General features: G+C 35.8%; 1 protein-coding gene across 3 annotated transcripts in view; it reads right to left on the minus strand.

Moving 5' to 3' along the window:
• The window catches only part of LOC110450312, a 106,766-nt gene that overhangs the window by 22,535 nt on the left and 61,890 nt on the right, over nt 1-22,341 (minus strand). The window contains exons 1-2 of one of the 3 annotated variants that reach the window (XM_021497774.1): nt 5,447-5,756; nt 31-83 (exon numbers count right to left, since the gene is read on the minus strand). The exons of 1 other annotated variant lie outside the window; for it this stretch is intronic. In XM_021497774.1, coding sequence (XP_021353449.1) covers nt 31-83; nt 5,447-5,473 — 80 coding nt within the window. In that variant the 5' untranslated portion in view covers nt 5,474-5,756. Of the gene's footprint in view, nt 1-30; nt 84-5,446; nt 5,783-22,341 lie in introns of those variants that run through there. One more of the 3 variants, XR_002462962.1, reaches the window with a different exon arrangement.

The following is a 22,341-nucleotide window of genomic DNA, read 5'->3' on the forward strand; positions in this document are numbered from 1 at the left end:
CACAAAGACTTATCCAGCCTTTGTATATACCTTATCGTTGTTGTATCTTCACCGTGTTCTTCAGTCAGCATCAGATTTCTCTTCTAGAATGAGATGAAACCTCGCTTATATACTGCTAGCTCAAACCATTCTGGGCTAAATCAGGTTATCCCATTTTTCATGACGTCACTAACTTTTTGGTCTTACGAGCGCTTACAGCCTATGCCAAAAACTATGTAAAAACCACAAACGCAACCTAACACTGATTACCCATGGTTTATTTACACGATCACGTTAAGCTGACAATACTCCCCACGTACTACGTAACTCTCGACAGGACACCGGAAATAAACGCCACTGGTACGTACACACACTCAATAACTTGCATAACTGTTCATTACATAAATATAGTGACATGAAACAGATTTTGTTGTTTACCCCACAGGCAGAATATTGCGCAGATAGATAATATAGAACAATGGCCTTATACAATATAGCATAGCCTATGTTTTATCGTAGACAGTGATGTCAGTATAATTTATAAAGCACAGGATTTTCTTTGTTTGAACACATCATCCATGAACGTTACCAATCACCATTAAATGTTGAAACATTTGTTCAGGCCAACACATTACTGATTCCTGATTGAGCTAGAGTAAATATGACGATAAACACTCAAACTGTACTCAAAAATAAAACAATAAAATGGGCGGCCATTATGTATCTCAGACAATTTCATTCACTTAATAACGAATTCAGTCCAGACAATATATGCAAGGTAAAATAATACGAATTATGAGCGGGGATATTAATAAAAATATCTTCCTTCATCACGGCTTTGACCGAAAAATGTAACCACATTCTAAAATATACAGTCAAACGCTCTGCCGATAGCTGTTTACTTAAAAATGTAATATTTTGTATTAATGTTCGTTTATTCGAAAAATATACAAACGTTCAATCATATTAACGTTATAATTGCAGTAGCTTTGACCATTGTTAACTCGACACGTGCAGGATATGCAAAACACCTTATCTGAGCAGGAGCTAAAGTCAAAGTTTAAAATCGCCATAGACAAAATACGAAAAGAAACGTTTCAGGAACCCGGTATCAGATCAGTTCATGTACTGAAAGTAGCAATAGACAGAGACAACAACAGAAGTATAAACAACACAAACAAAGATTCATGAGTTGCGGTACAATACGTCATATAACCTTTGCTTAGTTACATCTCAAAGGTATATAAAGACAAAGATGCTGTAATAAATTTACAAAAGTGCATGTTTTACTTTGTGGAACAATTATTATTATGCATTGCTGGCAACGTAGTTGTGTAATGAAATACAAGTTCAATGTATACACATGGTAATATGCCAGTGTTGAAGGTTTGAAGACCAATTGAGGTACTAGGATAAAATAAAAGGTTACCGGTTATAAGGGTATAGTTCATGTAACAAACTGGCTGAAAGTGTATTAATTGTTTTTTTACTATAATGGTTGGCTATTTTATTAACTATCTTGTTAAATAAGATACTTAAGTTAGCTACTTAATTGGATCTGATGTGTTGTCTTTCATCATCAGTATAATTAATTGAAACCGTATTGTATGCACTGCATGTATAATGTGGGGCGTAAATCGCTAGTCTATTCACTACAAAATGGAAAGATATATCGGTATTTGCTACAAATCCGGGACAAATTCTTATAAATGGCAAATGCTGTTCACTGCTCAACGTTCAATATTTGGTGTAATCGCAACAACTGTTTGATCAGCTGTCAGTATAATGTGACTGGCTAAAATACATGTACTGCGCTGGGTGCTTTTTACACGATATTTCGGTGAGGTAGCGCTCTAAGTCGGCATCACATCCGCACCATCGCCTCCAGCAAAAATACACACCTACCCGCAAACACTACACACATGAAGGCACGACCTTACATGACTTGACTGTTAATAGGACGCCCAATACATTAAACAAAGAGCCAGATCATGGTGCAAACGACAGTTGACAAATAAATTGACGTCATCCATCAGTTACACATTAATATATCATGTTATTAGGTGTATTTCACAATATTTACATTCATATGGCATTATAATTTATAATTCTATCACGTTCATTTGGCATTCATAGGAGCATAGATGCAATGATAGTATCACATATTCAGTGTTATCAGCGGTCAACAAAACGGAAAATTACCACCGGATATCAATAACTAATTGTGTGCCGTTTAAATACTTTATTAAACCTTTGATAATTTAAAATAAAATTTGAATATAATAAAACTCAACATTTAATCGATTTTATCCTAATTTCTGTGTTATAATTATTAAAGTATTGCGTGTTTTTCCATTAAATAATCTTTCTGAACAAATAATTATGTGATATTGCACTTATTTCACTTATTAAGTTAATAAAAATGTTATAACGAAGATATGATTACTAAACTACATTCGTTTGGCGATGCCAGAATGAATAAAGGATATTTTTTTTCACTTGAAGCTCGGTCATCTTCATTCAAATGATAAAGCTAATATATGTATTTTTTTCTTTATTTTTAGGTTTCAACCTGCTTTACAAGAGTGATATCCTTGAGTGAACGACATTAATCTGATTTCTATAACCGCAAAAACAGACTGATGATTCTTGTAAATACTAAGATAAAGCACAAAATACTCATAAAATACAAAAGAAATGTTTGCATCGAATTGCATTTATGTTATTGGATCTATAAATCTGATTTTCAAACTTGTCATGTTTCTTGAACATATACCCATTACTACAAAATCAAACTATGCTATTCTCAAATGATGTCACAGATATATCGCGTGGTAATGGTACCGATCTTGTCTCATTTTGAAAGATAGCTTTACTGCATTTTAAAAATGGCATTTAAGGGTTTTAGAAATATGACGGCTAAATAACACAATGCTTTCCAGTTAAATAAAAGATATTTAAATCTTCATAATACTCAAATATTCACTCGTGTTTCTAATCCTTACACATATTGGTATTCAGACATTCTCGTCTAACATGTATGGTATTAAACGGAGAACCTTTAAATATCCTCTTAATCAACAGTTAACACAACGGACACTAGGCCTTGGCATTGTTTTATACGTGTGTCATTGTTATATTTACTGCCACTTAATAGTTTTGCCTTTAGCAGGTGTAGAGTTGGAATGTTTGTATTTAAAAAACATCAAATTAAACTTAGCAAATATACAGACAACGTGATATAACACTCCATAAAATGTACGAAAAAGATATGTCTAAAATAGAACCAAGAGATGCGATGAAAGCAATTAGCAGTGAAACCATGATGAGTTAGCACATAGTGACGTGTGTATCGCCAAACAAACACGGTGAATAAAAAGCCAGACTGTGTAAACTGCAGTCTGCTATTCCGAAAATGACTGAGAAATATGTCTGGTACGGAAATGCTTTTGTAAGCATCACGGAAGCGGCGGAGAAAGAAGAAACAAGCTATGCCGGTAACGACAGAACGAATACCTCATACTAGAGGCTTAGGTATTTCTCATCTCACAGGGAACAAGTGCATTACTGATAGAGATCTCGGGGGGTATCCCCGGCGCCGAAATCATGATTGAAGTTAGATGATGGATACATGAGCATGTATTGCATGATTATAGAACCACGCCTCCGTAAAATGTCTTCGACACCGGGCATGTCTTGGTATGGACAAACCGGAAGGAGCCATCCCTATCCATCAACACACCAATGTTTTATGGCCATGGTCTGAACGCCATTCTAGAAAGACATGTGCACAGAGGGACCCTAGTAGCCCATACTCCTTGATGCTTGACTAAAATGTTCAGAACTGGTGGTGACCTTGCTGTTTTAAGAAAACAGACCTTGTCGTCTAGAAGTAATAAAAACCAAAAACATAAAGACTTCGAATGGAAGGTTGTTATTTAGATAGACGTTTTGTTGATGTGTCACATGATATCGTATATTTGACGTTTTTAACAAGGTCTTTCAGTAATCACTGCATTGACTTTTGTGGTTATGACATGCTAAAATGTACACTTAATGAAATATTTGACGTTCTATGAATGAGGTTTTGAAACATGCATTCTTTCCAAAAAATGACAGACTTGCAGTTGTTATCAATAACATATTGTTTTATCATGCTGCTAAGTATTGGGTACATTCAAACTCTCAAAAGACGTTTTACCTATTCAATGTCTATCTAGTGCCTAGACGAATAAGTCACTGGAGCTAATATAAGACGTCATTGACAAACACTACTACATAATCAGATACATGTTAAGTTTTATAGAGTTTTTATTTACATAGTGAATTGTATACGACATACAATGCATTCCACGGCCAGTAGCCATTTTGAAATACGTTAAGATAAAAAAATAATGAAATCGAATTAAGTCAGGAATGTGAAATGTACATACTGATTTATTTCTATACATAAGCCAATCATGCGCTATAATGCCGTAACTACTGATGTTGTTGATGATGATGATTATGAAAAATTCTAAACTAGAGTGTGTTGTGGGCATTTGGATTACTAGTTTATGATTGTATGTACTTACTATGTCATCTTCGTAGCATACATTTTATGCTTTATCAATGAGCAGTAAAGCTTACGGAATATAATAAACTTTAAACTGTACTGGAGAATGACGGTACCCGCCTATGACGTGTATTGCTGTTCGGTTGTTTGGTATCCTTACAGAGCTACATGCACGAACCATACTATACATTCTGCAAACGAAACACGTGACTGATCCTTAGAACATAGTTTGGGATTACGTGATAAAACGAGTAATAAAGGAAAGACAAAAAACAAAAACAAAACACCATCATGGCTGATATAGGGACCACACATGGTCTGCCCTTTGTGTAGAACTCTCTAATTAACGTAGTACGAATATTATAAGCCAATATTGTTAATGATGGCCTAAGCATAATCCCAAAGTTTGCGTAATATTTTCATTTTTACATTTTGGCAAAAATATTTTTTCTATTAAAATCGGGAGTAATATCGATCCCAAATCCAGATATTTAATGAACATTTGTAAAAAAAGATGTGAATAGTGTTGAATTGTACGTGTATTGTTCGTTATTTCTGTAACTCTTCATTTTTGGAGGAAATAAAGGAAATATATAATTTGTATCATTATTGTTTCTCTTGCTTAAAAAAAATAAAATGTTAAAGAAACTCAACCGAGAATGTAAATGTAAAAAAAATAGATTTACCGTTAATATTCGAAAAAACAATACCTTATCGCGGATATTCGAAAAATATTAATGATTTACCGTAATTACCATTGAAATCTGTATCGTAGTAAAATTTATTGATCGAATATGGATTGTCGGCCATATAATCTTGACCTGATACCTGTCGAATGCCGACATGTGGACACGTAAGAAAATACAAACAGAAGACGAAAATTGAAGATTACTTATTAGGTTGTTTACATACCTTCTTCCCCGTGGAATCAAATCCCATGAACCATAATCCAAGTCGAGAATATACTATTTCACACACTATTAGTGTACCACAGGCCAGTAACACACGTAATGTACTATGTTGTTTTTCCGATGTATGTTTAATGACTTATCTTGTGTAACTAGATGCACATGCTTTCCTTACAGTAGATCTATGCGCGTGTATGGGCTCTGTACGTGGTGCATTATATATTTAAACAATCAATGCACGTGTAATTGACTGCTCGTGTTTTTCCGTATCCGCATAACGATGATGATATAATGTACGTTCTGTAGTATGTGTATACATATATACATATATAAATGTACACTACAGCAATAGACACACGTGTAAACAATTGCGGATGTTTTCCAGAATTCTATAGATTATAGGTATCAGCTCAAAGAACAGTTGCGCTAGAGAATAATGACACGGTCATATATGTATGTTTGTCATTATGTACAGGTATCTAGATTACTCTTCTTACTCGAACCGAATCACCTCCTGATTCACAATGTATATGCCTGCCAGACTTTCCTACGATAATTTGTTAACAAAACAACTTCTTAGCTATAAAAAAAAACATGGCCATAATATATCACTCATGCCGAACAGCCATTGTGTGCACGTGCGCTCGTGAGTAGATATCGATATACGAAAAGCGATAAAGTAACCCCCTTTAGCACCGTGTGGCACAATAAACAGCCACGAGCGAAAAACTAGTTCAGGGAATTTCTATACATGTATACAACAATAGAGAACGGAAAAGCTTACAGTGTATGTGGTCGCATAAAACGCATGTCTATAACAAACACATCTTAAGTAGAGTAGGACAAAGGGGAATAAAAACCACCAATACAATACTAAAATATATGTATAAGTTCATGAATCTCATCAATGTGGCAATTGTTAAACCAACGAAGATTTTCTAACTTGAATTAATTTCACAGAATTAATTAATGTATCGAACATGAATCAGCATCTTAATTCCTAAAGACATAATGAAGTTCCAAATAAAATCATGACAAACTCATAACAATGATTGGATTTCGACCTTCGGAAGTCAATGGAGATTATCTTAAACAAACTGGCAAAAAGATTAACATAAACCTGACCATATTTGTCAATCCTTGTATCAAAAACTGATCTTTTATGGAAAATTGAACTTCAAACAAAGTAAAACTATTTATAAAACAAGCACTATTTTCCTAACAGCAGTTTAGAGTTAGGAACGATATGGCCAGACTATCAAGTAAGCGAATGAAGAGATTCTTTAAAGACAGGGAACGGAGCAGTATATCATGAAGATAGGATTTATGTATTGGCGTGAACGTATGGTCATTTTACGCATTTTTGAGAGCTTCACCACTAATCTGCTGGAACCTGCTTACGACAAGACTGACTTGTATTTATTTCCGTACGGTCCGTATCTTTTGTCTGACGAGAGTCTAATGAAGAGAAGTGGTCTTGCTAAACACAGTTGTATGTTTATAATTACAAACGTGTGAAGCGCAGACACTGGCTACCGAGAGTGCGTGATTGGGAAGGTCAAGGCGGAGGGGAGGATAGTCGTATGTAGGCTGCCCATCCCGGTCGACAATTCATGTTATAACGCAACGTACACTCATTTGAACCACATGTCACTCCTGCCGTCTTAGAATGCACGTGCTAGCTCTGTCAGTAGTAATCAGTTGATTGATAGCAACATCAGTTTCACCTATTACAGATGCACGTGAAGTACAATATTGACCGCTGATAGATACTCTCTAACCCAAACGTACTCTCTAGAATTTGTTTAATAGCATTAATACATTACAGGCATACGATTTACAAACATCTTAACTTCAAAGAGAGTTTTTCTGATTCTAAAGAGTATACTTCACAGGAGATGCTCGTAAGAAGCCTTGCGTCTATTGTTGATTGTGCTGCTTTCAATAGTTGGTAATGAGTGTATTTCTGAAATACGTTCACGGAGTAACACAAGGTTTAATTTTCTACAAAAAAATAATAGTCAATTCCGCATTGATAATATGAACAGTATGCGCTATAACACACACCCGTGCGGTCACTCACGTGTCACCGCGACCTGTCGAAAGCACTATTGTCCGGCCTCAAACATGGTTCCATCCAACACTGCTGGCGATATGCTTTCTGATCCATTCAGGAGTAGAAATGTACACGTCCTGAATGAGATAACGCAACCAAAGGCAATACAACAACACTTATGCAACCAAAGGCCAACAACAATCACGGAATAGTGAAGACCCACTTCTAAGAGTTGCATGCCATGAGCTTAAGACAACGAGATTTACTGGTGTAACACGAAGTTAAATGGAAGAAATGTTAACCTCCGTGCTAGTAAAAAGGACACATGATGAACTCAATTTCGACATGAAAACACAATAACCTGGACACATCAAAGGAAAGAAGCCATTACAAATACTAAAATGATAAATCCGGGAGGGTAAGAAGGCGCCTACGTATGCTCTCAAGTCAAGTAAAGATGGCCAATCAAAAACGATATAAGATATATCAAACACAACGGACATTATTCACTAGTCTGTAGGGAATGTAAAACGACTGAATAATCTTTGTTAATATTTGTGTATTGCCACTGCCAGGCGTGACAGCTGCATCTGTTCTAGTAATAGTATTTAACGACTAACTTGACTATATTGTTCATGTTATGGAGATATAACACAAAAAACACTAAGTGTACTCTAAATAAACCGCGAAGCGGTTTATGCTGAGAGTACACTCCTTTTTTGTGTGTTATACATGTAGTTCCATAACATGAAAAATATTTTCAAGTTAATCCTTATAATTTAATCTACTATATACACAATCCCTTTGGAAATACACTTTTATGGATGGACTCTTTTCTCTTAGAAATTATTGCACTGCTGTACCAGCCAATCAAAAGCGACGTTACAAACGGCGACGTCATTTTTTTACGTTATGGGCTGATTACATAAAGTTTTAAGCCAATGAAAATGCTTGTTACAAGCACGATTAAATTATTGTGCTATAGTGTATGGTACATTTATTAATTACACGAATTATGACACGGAGCGAAACTGTTACACATTGTCCAGCCTCCGTTATCTTGTATGTAATACAGTTACTATGTTTAACACAAGCATGTCATTTATTTCATTGTAAAACTCCTATAAGCTGTACTTCTTTTTGACTAAAAGAATTGAAAAGGATGGTCGTGTTGCGCAGTGTTCCGAAAGGTAATTTCTACATTATGTGGCGTTTTGGTGGTAAGACGGTCAAACTGTAGGTATATCAGGATGGTTATCAATATAAAATGAAGAATAAGACATATGGAAAGCAAACTAGACGTATTCAGTCCAACTCTAGGGTAGGTTCAGAGAAGTGCAGAATGCCTACAATGTATCTGTGACGATAAATATATCCCACCTATTTAATTAGAGACATGCACGGCATTGTTAACCAAACAAATACTTATCGTTCTATTTAATTGCACTTATTGACCTTTGGCATGCGGAAGTTAAATAACCACCAAGTAGCCCTACCTATGTAAATAGGGACCCGGATGCAACAATACCTGTTGTAGGATAAGGATGAACCGTAACAATACGCGACGTGTAATACACGTGTATCAACATCACGTTAATGGCGGAAACAGAAAAACATACACAGACATATATACACAGTGATACAGAAAACCTGTGTAATCGATAATGTTCAACTTTTTACATACATGTCTGTTCGTTTAAACATAAAAACAGAAACCACGTGTTGATACAGCGGTTGTGGGCTGGCTGACAACCCGTTAGCTCGTCTTTAAAACAGACTTGGTCTGACGTACTTTGATAACAGGAAGTTAAGAATCTTTATAGAAATCACAGAACAAATTAATGTCCCACAGACGGCATGGTTAACATTGGGAGTAACCTTGCTCAACACGGATTGAAATATAGTCACTTGTACTCCTGATTTCCATTGATCATCTCTTTAAATAAAAAGCATTCGTCCGACTCAAGATTTTTGGTCAGTTGCAATAGCGATTATGATATTCATTGCAGTAACGGTATGTCAAGTTTCCGGAGTTTCACCTCTAAATAAAATTAGGACGAACAAATATTCAAATTTCATCTTGGAGTATTTATTTTATCACTTATTTAAAATGTTCAAATGTATTCATCAGATTGATCATGCTGATTATTCGACAATAATTATAAGGATATGGAATGCCGAAGACAAACTGACAACACCAATGTACCATTACTTATATTATAGTATAAACGTTTATATGAGAGTCTTTGAATCACTCGCAAACACAATTTACGCGCACGAAAATTAAATTTTCACTCAAGGTTACCGTACCACTGACAAAAAATTGTATCTGTTCATAGGAAACTATTTACCGGCATGACTAGCGCTTCTATAGATAATACCTGAACCGTAAACCATAACTTGCGGAACGTTTTAGGAAACAAACAATAACGATAAATAAAAAAGTGAACACGATGTTCCGAGTGCAAAAACGCAACAGGGCAGACTCAGGATTCGAACCCCTAACATCTGACTATTACATTGTCGCTTTGATCTCCTGATCGAACCAGTTTTATCAAAATCGAAATTAAGGGTAGATAACTGTAGGTATGAAAAAATACAGCGGACATTTAAGCATCGAACTGTTTTCAGTTGGCATTCATATAGCGCGCTTCATTGAATTTGCCTTTGTCCAGTTGGTATTCATATAGCCTTGAATGCCAACTGAGACCAGTTCAATACTTATATACCATGTTTGGAATCTGTTCATCTCATAAAAAATCAGATACACTTATTATTTTTCAGCATTTAATTAAAAGAAGAGGCCCAGAAGGGCTTGTATCGCTCACCTGTTTGTTTTGTTACATGGAGTTGTTTGCCAAATATTGTGAAGTAAGGTTGATTGGACATTGTGAAGCAGTTGGAGGTTTAGGCCTTTTCGAATCCTGTGATCTTGAAAGTCACTTCCATTCGCAAACATCATAGGATGCTACTGGCCAAATATCATAAATCTAGGCTTTCAGATCTTCAAACGAAGCCTTTTAAGGTTTTGACCTATTTGACCCTGTAACCTTCATTTTTATTCGCAAACAATGTCGGGCGTCGTCATAGGAAATTACTGACCAAATATCGTGACTTCAGGCCTTTCGGATCTTCTGAAGAAGTCGTTCGAAGGTTGAAACCTATTAGACCCCTGCGACATTGGAAGTACATCAATGTCATTTTCATTTGCAAACTTTGTCGGTCTTTATCGTATGATGCTACTGGCAATATATCATGACTTTAGGCCTTTCGTGTCTTCAAAAGAAGTCGTTTGAATGTTTTGATCTATTTGACCCCTGTGACCTTGAAAATAAGTCAAGGTCATTTGCATTTGCAAACTTTGTCGAGCTCCAACCCAGGATGTTACTGGCCAAATATCATGAGTGTAGGGCTTTCGGAGCTTCAGGAGAAGTCGTTTAAAGAAAAGGTTGACGAACAGACGGACGGACGGAACACCGTACCATGGCATAAGCTCACATGCTCTTCGGGCAAGTGAGCTAAAAAGTGTATGCATCGTGTATGATTGTACAATGAATATAACAGCAATCGCCTAGGGAGGGTCAGTCGTATCCAACGCAACAATTATGACGTCAACAACCGGTCCATTGCTTTCATTGCCGACATGAATGCCACCTGAATTTAGTAGGGTTATATATTCTCTAGTGATTTGTCTGCAGTAACGTAGTGTTGAGGTCCTTATTATCCAAAGTTCTATATAACTAGCTTTATACTGTTTTTTTCACTGCAGTGTTAGACGTCTTACTTACAAAGTGGTATTTTGTTTGTATAGTATGTTGTGTTGGAGAAGTGCTAAACCACACATACCGACACTGGGCAATTATCAAATGTCAAACACAACAAAGGTCAAAGATATTTTCCCTCCCATAGAATCTTGATAAAAGAAAATGAAGACGTTCAGAGGCAACTGAAAACGTGGAAGCTTTAGCAACCAAACTTTGAGCTATGTATCCTGTTCATTAACGAATGCCGTTTAGTCCCTGGTCGTGATCTACGACCAATTCATTTCAACCAGTTTTACTTCCAGCGAAGTAGAATAAACGTTAGAAAGTATAGTATTTTAAACAGGATTCAATGTAATTTTAACTCTCTTGATTTTTAACAAGATTGCGATATGTTTCGTTCCTCTCTCGCCGAGTTCAAAGTACGGTTACACAATATTTGCTATCAATAATTCCTTTTGTTTTACATATGAGTATCTTTCAGTCTGTGTTACATGCATAACTGAAGTTATTTTCTCTGCTATAAACTTGTTGGGACTGATTAGATTGAAGTGATTTTCTCTGTTATACACTTGTTGGGACTGATTAGATTGAAGTGATTTTCTCTGCTATAGACTTGTTGAACCTGATTAGATTGAAGTGATTTCTCTGCTATAGACTTGTTGAGACTGATTAGATTGAAGTGATTTTCTCTGCTATAGGCTTGTTGAGACTGATAAGATTGAAGTGATTTTGGGGGTTTATTTTCCTTTGAAATCCCTTGTTGTTATTGGCAACAATTCGAGTATTTCACTAACCTTAGTTTAACGTTAACCTACCTTGTGCAACCGGGACCAAGGTGTCCTAGTTGGCTGTTAAATGTGAGAAACATACTAGTATGCCCTAAATGCAACGAAACAAGAATTGGTTGATCAGGTGACAAGTTAGCTCATTTGATTACAACGTCCGTCTAAATTTCGAGGGTCCTGGGTTCGAACTTCGGTCATGTGTAAGCATTTTCATTCCAAACGTATTTAGCGTCGAGGTAAATATACCCAATGAAAGTCTCGTATGTTTTTGGAAACGTAGTTTTTGTTGAAAAAGAAAGTAAGGTTGTAAACTGGACTTGGATGATCGGCGGTTACAGGGTACACGTGGCTCCGTTTGTTAAAGTGTCCGTTGAGATCGGAGGTCAAAGGTCTAAATCCCGATCTGGCTGGCTCGTGATTTGTCCTTTCATATTACAAAATTCTCTGAAATTGAGAAAAGCACTACCAAAGCATATTTTTTAATTCTTGGAAACCAAATAGAACGAGTATTGCGTTGTTTTGTGTACTGAAAATGTAAGAGTATACTAAAAGTATTTCTTAGTGTTGTTATAAAGTACCATACCTTCGATGAAGAGGGTTAAAACACGTTTTGTATCCGTATATTTACATTGTTAAATGTAGTCTTCGTTCATTAAATTTAACACGTTCGGTTTTGTGTGTAGTTGCCAATGGAAGAAAATATTGCCAGAACAACAATACCAAAACTGCATTTGATTTCAAGCTTTTCGCATCATTATTCGAAACAGGGTTTCAACTATCATATACGCAAACATGACTAACATGATGTTATAACCAAGATCACTTGACATATTTTAGTACTAATAGTGACCAACATCACGTGACACATTTTAGTTCTAATAGTGACCAACATCACGTGGCACATTTTAGTACTTATTGTGACCAACATCACATGACACATGTTAGTACTTATTGTGACCAACATCACGTGACACATTTTAGTACTTATTGTGACCAACATCACGTGACACATTTTAGTACTTATTGTGACCAACATCACGTGACACATTTTAGTACTTATTGTGACCAACATCACGTGACACATTTTAGTACTTATTGTGACCAACATCACGTGACACATTTTAGTACTTATTGTGACCAACATCACGTGACACATTTTAGTACTTATTGTGACCAACATCACGTGACACATTTTAGTACTTATTGTGACCAACAGCACGTGACATATTTTAGTACTAAAAGTGACCAACATCACGTGACACATTTTAGTTCTAATAGTGACCAACATCACGTGACACATTTTAGTATTCATAGTGCAATGACCGAGATTTTCATTCATGTACTGAGTATCTAAATGTAATGTTATGACTTGTAATAAACACACATTTTAAACCGTAATTGTGTGTCAAATTTTACACCAGTAGTAGGTTCTACTATTGTTCTGCCAGGTTGTTTGAAGATTGCTCTTCAAAAACGAACTCTAGTTGTCCTATGAGAATACACCATGCAACAACGCGTATCAAACTATTCAAACTGCATTTTAAATCTAATCAAAACCGACAAGCCCTGACTACTAAACAGCTGTATGCCAGCTCATGGATAGCGCGCGTGCACAAACGCACGTGAAGAGGTACAAAACTATGCTATTGAAGTAATGAAAAAAAAACCACTATAATTTTTAGATTAAATGGCATCGTATGTGAGAAATTATCATGGGACTATAGCATAGACGTAAGGTAACCTGGTGGCCTATGGCGGTGTGTTGGCGATACGTACTTACAAGTGGTAATGATAAGCTTTGGAACGAAACCATTCGGAATCTGCATGGGTGGTTCGTAACCTACAACGTAACGTGCAAACACGTTTATTGTTCAGGTAAGCTGGATTTTTTAGGTAGAAAAAAATGCATGATGAGCGGAGCGTACAAAATTAGCATTGGGGAAAATGTGCTTCATTGTTCAGTGAAAATGATTTAGATGACAACAAACAAAAAGTGAATTAACAAGCGAAGCCACAATCACACTGTTGATCATCAACACAATTAAATCTGCGTAAATTATGTTTACAGGTGTTTAATAGAAGAGGAGCAATTTATTATGCATGGCCACACAGGGATTCGAACCCGGAACTTCCAAACATTACAAAGACGTTTTAACCAATTGAGCTACCTGGTCCCCGTCCATTGACCCAGTCCAGTTCCGCTACTATTGCATAACATACAGGCTAAACTTCAACTGCAGCGAAAATTACTCGGTATACAGTAAGTAAAGATCGTTATTGAGTGCAATAAACACTTCAAAAGTATAAACAAAAAAATGTACCGAAGAAGAAAATAGAACGTTGGCACATGTCTACCATTACCACGCATATTTCCCTCTACAAAGCGTTGAGGACACGGCCCACAGAAGTAAAGAACATAAAAAACAAAGATATTGTTCAAATTATATGGTATCAAATAATTCGTTTTTATTAACTTGTTAAATATATTGTTGTTTTACAAGCGGTAAATGGAGGTGGGCGAGGTGTTATTGACATATCCATCACCCTATCATTCTTCAAACTTACATGGCGGTGTATTAATAGAAGAACCCTATAATCGGCGTATACACCAGCCAACACCCGCCGAACGCATTGTGTGACAATGATGGACCTCGGAACAACGTTAGGCAGCTGTATTCACATATATTTAAGTTGCTGCTATACCCTCGGGTTGAGGAATAAATCGATTAGAGATTATTATACTTTCTTTCCTGAACGATATATGGTGTGCAACGTCTGTTTGGAGAGTATACACATAAATATTGACTAATATGACGTCTGTTTGGAGAGAATACACATAAATATAGACTAATATGTCGGCTGTTCTTAGAAGACGTAAGTCTATTGATTAGGGTGTATGTTTCTTTAAGTGACGCATGACGTGTAGTTTTCGGTTAGAGATTACATTACGTAATATTATTTCAGTGTAAAACGTTACGTGTGGCTATTTATTATAAAGTATATCTATCTTATCTGGAGTCTGGCGTTCACTACTTCCTACTTTATCTACAAGAAGTTGTGTACAGATAAAATACTGTCACTGAATATACTGAAGGAAATTATGGCATGGTCATATTTCACTTGTTGTCATGGCAACCGTTGCCACCTAGTTTAGTCAGCGGCAAGGAAAAACACAGTAACTTGGTGTAAATTTGATTTATCAAAACAATTTTCATACAAACGTAAACCTGACATGCAAATCCATATAACCCTTGTCTGATTTTGCCCTTTTTTTTCAAACTCATGTGTTAAGTGTCGCAACTCTTATCCGGAATTGTGACAACAGGTCCCTTCCCTAACAAGTCACGACCTTCCCAACTAGGACACTAAAATTAAGCGACCTTAAAGGCAGCCATCTTTCAGCTGGACTCCAAACAGTTACTGTTGTAAGGTTGAATATATACCAATTTACTTCGCTAAAGGATATTAATGGCAACAATATAGAAAAGAAAATATAGGGCCTTCATTTGCATTTTAGTATTTCTTTTCTGAAAATTGATGTATAGATTGTCGTTTTCGACGATGGAACACGCGAGATGTATTGGACGTGTGCCAAATATATTCAGCCGGATGTTATTGGCCACTTCCGGTGCACATTGCAAGATAAATCAACTTTCTCGTCATTGCTATGTAATGTATTACAATTTATAAACGTTACAGCATGCCGAAAGCTATTCTCCGTCATATTACTTCCCTGAAAAGTCTACCGACTATTACGAAACAAGAAACCTAGATGTGAAATAATCACGCAACACGTCTAGGGGTAATAACCAAAACGTCAATTTCAGAAAATAGTTCTTTTCCGTGCGATGTTTTATGATATTTTTTTTTCGTGTATTTTGAATCTGACATTTCTTAGGCAGAAATTATTCTTCATATGTTGTATCTACATAACATCATTTTCGCTAGTATTCTCAATAAGATTCATCAGTTTGGATATTCACATACAATAAACGTAATAAACGTGTCGCGACTGTTTCTGTTGACAAGCAATCATATTTGTAGCTTTCAATCAAGTTCAAGTTAAAAAAAAATTACTTTGAGTCTTTTGACTCATCAGTTACAAGGAACAAAAGTGCCATATTTACAGTGCCAAATACGAAACAACATTACACAACATTACACACACTCACACCACAATTACAAATAGATCACCAGAAACAGTATCATGTGTTTCGAGAGTGTAACTAAGCTCTTTATAATAATTTGGTCCTTCTCGAATTCGCAAATTGTATATATTTCCCTAAATTCGCTACTCCTTTTGTATTTTTCGCACTCAGTAGCACCATCAATTCAAACATGCTTGGCTTGTTAATGTAATAAGTGTTCAGAACCTTTGCTCGCAAATCAAAATATCATCGGCATTTAATAATAACATGAAACACATCTTAGACATCACCTTAATTACATAAATTAAACACTTGACGCTTTCGCTCAATGTTTTGATATTGCCCCTTTTCTACATTTAAGTAATGATATCAAACAGAAACGGTAATCCCAACAAATGGTTGGACCGTTGTCAGTACAATGTGACCGGGTGGAATGCTATGCTTGGTGTCTTCGACATGGTATTTCAGTAGGGAACGTAGTACCCTAAAATCGGACAATAAATTATATATAAAAGCTTTATTTATTTTACAACAAATATGAAACAAGTTATATTATTAGTTACACGGATTTATTACCCCTTTGAGTCTTATATAATAAATACAAAGAAAAATAACAGGCACAGTACCTCATTTAGTTTCGTTTTATCAAATTCCTCAAACTGCTCTTCCTGATTCTTTTCTTTTAAATACTACGTTCTCAGCATGTTTGCCGCTCGTCTGTTCGACTTGTGTGTGTTATGGGCAAATAGTTAGCCCTTTTGGCGAGTATTTCCTTATCAGTATGCGAAGGGAAACGTTTTGCCATTTTGTAAACAGCGAAGCAGACGACGAATGCGAGTTGTCTCCCGATGCTCGGCCGCAAGATACAAAGACATGTGACCCGTATACCCCTTGTAAAATCACGTGATTCCACCGTATTACTGCTTAGAAGCACGTGACATGACCGTATACCCCTTGAGATTTTCGTTTACCCCCTGAGATTTACATTTAACAGCTGTTAAACCCTGATGCGTTGTGTCGACTTCCGGGGTCGGGCCTAGGGACTTTTTTTGAATATCTAAATTATATTTGAGGAATCCCTGTACCGCTGTAGACAAAACACTAGAGAAAGAAAAGTCCACTTTAGTCTTTCAAAAATACAGTTACCTCCCCTTAGTTTCGTTTTCGATATAACTGTAATCGGTTTTGGTCAGGAAACTATTGTTGATTAGGTAATTCAGTCTGTTAGAGCGAAATCCCTATCCTACCTGTTGTATTTTTTTCTCACGGAACACTTTTGTTTAATCTTATTCAGTTTTCCTTGAAAGGTTTTCGCAAATTCGGATGGATCATAAAGCTCTGGTCGTGCTGGTTAAGAGGGTTTCAATTCATGTATTCAGTTTTTGGCAGTGATGCAGAGATCCTTAGAGAATAATGATAATGATTCGGTCATCTCAGATGGACAGTTGGCAATATTATCGCTTGTTCTCTTAACATTAACAGCTAAGTTCATGTATCTGAATTAAAACAAAATAAGGAAAGGTCGAATGTGATAAATTCCTTTTCTTGAAATGTTGGGTGATTTACGGGTTTAACTTCATCACAACATACACTGTACCATTGGTCACGTGGTAACGGTGGTTTCTTTAATGTCGGCAAAGTGTAGAGCACAAATTTCTTCAGGAAACCTACACGTTATATACCTGTATATTATATAGATGATCTGACACGAGTTTTCATATGAAATTAATAAACGAGTTTAATTCAATTTTACATGAACACGAGTGTTAGATTCTATTTATTATATAATTTGAGAAACACTCTTTCTCTTGACACGTCTCCTCTATATACGTTGTACCGATGGCTGACGAAAGGACGCATTACATGCATTTTGTTTGGAGCTCGCTGCGCCACAAAAAAAAACCAGTTTCAGAAACTTCTTCCCGAGAACCTTTTCAATGAACAAACAATCTTTTGGGTTTTCTTCGTCAACTAATGTTTTAATAATTATCATAACAGCATTAATAATCATTTTGTATACGAAAACCATTCAACGAATTGGCGTTTACGAAAATAGCAGTGACGTCACGTATTTGGCACAACGGCGCGTGCACTGTCAAGGTAAAGGTCATCACAATACACATCGAAGTCTGCACTTTTTAAAAGTTTACAGGGACTGGAGTGATTGTCACTCTCTATCACTAAAGCACATTTCTTTGGAGAGAGTTGTTGGTGAATGTGAACCTCGATGTTTCCGCCTGTCACTGAGCCAGAAAATATACTGTGAAATCCGCCATGAAACTGGAACACTGAAGTTGACCGGTTACACGTGTTCGCCATTGATTGTGTGTATGTCGGAGAAGTTCAAGTGGAATTTGAACATGCAGATGTTGAATTTGTGTGAAGCTAACAATCGTGCTTATATAATATTAAATTTATTAAACTAGTTTGTTTATTCTATTCTCCCAGTGCCCCTGCCTCTGCTTTCAATGCAAACAGTAACTCGGTCAGCCATCTTGTTCACAAACGTAGAAGTTGTAGTGCGTAGGAATATGATATGTTTCCCACGGTGACAAGACTCATTTGCATGTGTATTGTACGTGTGCTATATCGTCTTTATTGAACGGCAATATTGCACGGAGATAGCCTGTATAATATAATAATAAGACATACAGCATGACAGCTTCGTTTAGGTCAAAAACATATGCTATTGCCATTTTAGTAGAAAAAAAGATTAGGCGTCATGCATAACAACATTATCAACGCCATCTTAATTGTTTGATTGTTGAGGTGAATATTTGGCTATATGAACCTGAGAAAGTGTTTTTAACCGAAACGAAGTGGACGTCAATATCACTTTGTAGGTTCGTATACATACATATTCGTCCAAATAAACTTAGTTAATATACTTATGTATTAGATGCTAAACAATGGTTTAATCATTAAACAAGATGGAAGGTAAAACATTAAACTTATAGTGAGCAGTGTACTGATTTGTGAGAGATCACTGTGACGTTAAAATTGAAATGACGCCAGCAATATTTACCTGCTGTTTGTTAAAATAGTAAAACCTAGTTAATATCACACATCACCATTCTCCACGTGATTATAATCCAACCAATGGGGATTAAGAAGAAACATGTGTGCCATCTAATATTTGATTAAAATGAACTTTGCCGAAAACGAACGTGGGTAGTAGAAAGTTCAACGGATACAAGTAGCTAAGCCATACCATTATAAAAATATTAAGTCTATCAACTCTCAAGGAATTCTAACGACATTTTTTAATGAGACGCAATCGTGAGGGCGAGATGATTGATCCATCTTTGTCTGTGGAAACGCAAGTGCAAATATGTCATAGGCATTTCAGGGGTAGTCCATGATCATCTCGGCATCCCAATATATTCAATAATGTGGCGTCAGCATTTCTATCTGCTCTGGTCCCGGTTTTTACAAATAAAAAGGAGATTTATATAAGATATCTAACGGAAAAATGTAGAACGGGTCTAAACCATTTATTATTATGACGAGAGGTATTTGATAACTTGAACACTCGGTACACATTGGTCGGCTTGCACGATCTGTGTGAGCGCGACCGATCCTTCAATATACTTAAACCACACTATCCGATAAAGAAGATATTTGTATTTCTATAACACCAGATCGAATTCAAAGCATTTAGATGTATGATATGGACACTCGTAACTTTAATTATCTACGTACCATTGTCAAATAGGTGGTGTGTTTTTTTAATATTTGTGAAAAGAAAAACGTGCATCGCGGAACTTTTAGAGAAAAATTGAACAATAAATGAAAGACAGAAAGAAGGGACACAAAAAAGTGCTCTGACAGTAGAACTTTACTTTAAACATATGTATTGCCAATAGCATTGAACACGGGATTGGGCACAAGTCATACATTTACAATTACATGTCAACAATGATAATAGGCATAAACATGAAGTAGATATATATTTCTACCATGTTATTCAACTCCCAAGGCATCAATTAATGTTTATACCACACGTGGTATAAACTCTAAACGCGTTTTGATTGGCTGACACGGTGATCTTTGACCGGGACTCCTTTGAATGGACAATTTGGCGGGAAAGCCGCTTCACGCGGTGGCAGAAATGATGATACACAGAAAGTAGTTCGTCATTGTTTTTGTGATAATAAATTTCTTATGTTATTTTCTATAAATTGATTGCTTTGAAGACAATAAATTTGCTACGTACTTGTTAGGATTTGTAATAAATCATAATATTTCCACATATTCCTGAAATTGTAATTTTTGCATATAAATTAGCGGCATTTTACTTCAGGTCATCTCCTTACGCCCCATCTGATATCGTAAACAAAAAACATATGCATACAGAACATGTCAATTTCCTCGGAACATTTTTTATTGTGGTAGAAACAGGTTACACAACGAGTGGTTGTTGTATATGGTATTCTTTCACTGAAGTTAGTTATTTTTCAAAAGTTACAAAAAACACGAGCTTTAGAGAGAAAGAAAGAAATACCATCTGATATTGTATACAAACCCATATATATATGCTTACAGAACATGTCAATGTTTACTCGGATTTTTTTTTTTTTATTGTGGTAGAAACAGGTCACACAAACTCGTGGTTGTTGTGTAACCTTTATATATATAATATTCACACAGGTACAAATACACAACTTTTAAAAAAAGCACCGTTCACAATCTTTTGCTTGATTTGATGAAGTGATGCACTTGTCTAAAAACGGAAGAGTAAAGGTCTACCGAAAGATCAGAATTGCCAAACAAAAGAATCTCTAAATTTAAAACTATAACTAAGGCATTCAAATTTTGAAACAAAATGCGCCTCTCATTGCTAAAAAGTTGAGAGTAGAAATGCAGCAGGGCCACACCGGAATTCGAACCCTAGACTTCCGGTTACAAAACCCTAGACTTCCGGTTACAAAACGGTCACTCTACCAACTGAAATACATCCTAGGCCCAGTCCTTCTACACGTATGAACGGAAATAAAGGATGTTATTGTTTCAATGGAAGAAAAACCCATTTAGTTAAGTGGAATCCTCCAAAGTTTTGCAAGCTTTGGGTGAGTTATATATGGATTAAATCTTCAGGTATATAGCTTTTGACATCAATGGTCTGGCGACAAATCGAGTCAGTTCATGTTATATATGTCTTAAGACCCATCGAAGTACATATTTACATATTTTATTTATCATATAGCTGACCAATATTACTATGTCATACGGCCATATCATATATATGTTAATGCAACCTAAATATGCTGTGATTGGTCTAAATCGTGGCAACATTTTCCTACACAACTACAGGTACTACTTTTATTTACTAAGGGTGCTGTTTTTTTTAGTAATTTCAATGTGCTTTCAATTAATTTGAAATGTGTATTTTGTCATTATTATTTCCATTGCATTGAAAGATGTTCTTTATTAAAAAGAAAAGAAAAAGAATAGGAAGTACTTTCTGCTGCACGGACGACAGGTCTGTGATAGGGGTACTTTGGTTATGACCTTTATAGAGTCAGCTGATAACAAATAATTGTGTTTGAAGTTGTTTTTTCTCAGATTACGAATGTCATTTGATAAAATGAAATCGTTCATTCTTGTCCATGTCATATTTAATTGATGAAACTCGCTCGATAATTTGAAATGACACTCGCCGAAGACTCGTGTCATATCAAATTATTGAACTCATTCAATACATTTAATATGACATGGATACGAATCTAAGATCCTCTATATATTTCTACTATTTGCTTGTGCAATTATGTAGATATTCATTTAGTATTCGTTTATACTTTTAAACTGCCTTCAGGATCATTGTCTATTACAATCATATGATAGATAGATTGTAGCTTAATATTTGGTATTTACTTTCTCGTTGTGTAATTTTATCTTGCTAATTAGTCCTAGGGTGTCGACATCTTTGTCAACAATGCAATAATATTAGATAAGCTGAGTCGGTTTGAATCTGGTGTTGCAAGTTATTCGCCGAAAGTAGAACCTTGGAGTTGTCAAAATATAGTTCGCTGAACCACGTTAATCACAATTTAGAGTATTTTCAATTAAAATGCACAGAACAAAGACATTTGTAATGAAAAGATTGTGGCTGTCACATCAAATAGTATTCATACGCCAACTAGAGG

The sequence above is a fragment of the Mizuhopecten yessoensis genome, unplaced genomic scaffold (assembly GCF_002113885.1).
Source record: "Mizuhopecten yessoensis strain PY_sf001 unplaced genomic scaffold, ASM211388v2 scaffold5155, whole genome shotgun sequence".
NCBI classification, from domain to species: Eukaryota; Metazoa; Mollusca; class Bivalvia; order Pectinida; family Pectinidae; genus Mizuhopecten; species Mizuhopecten yessoensis.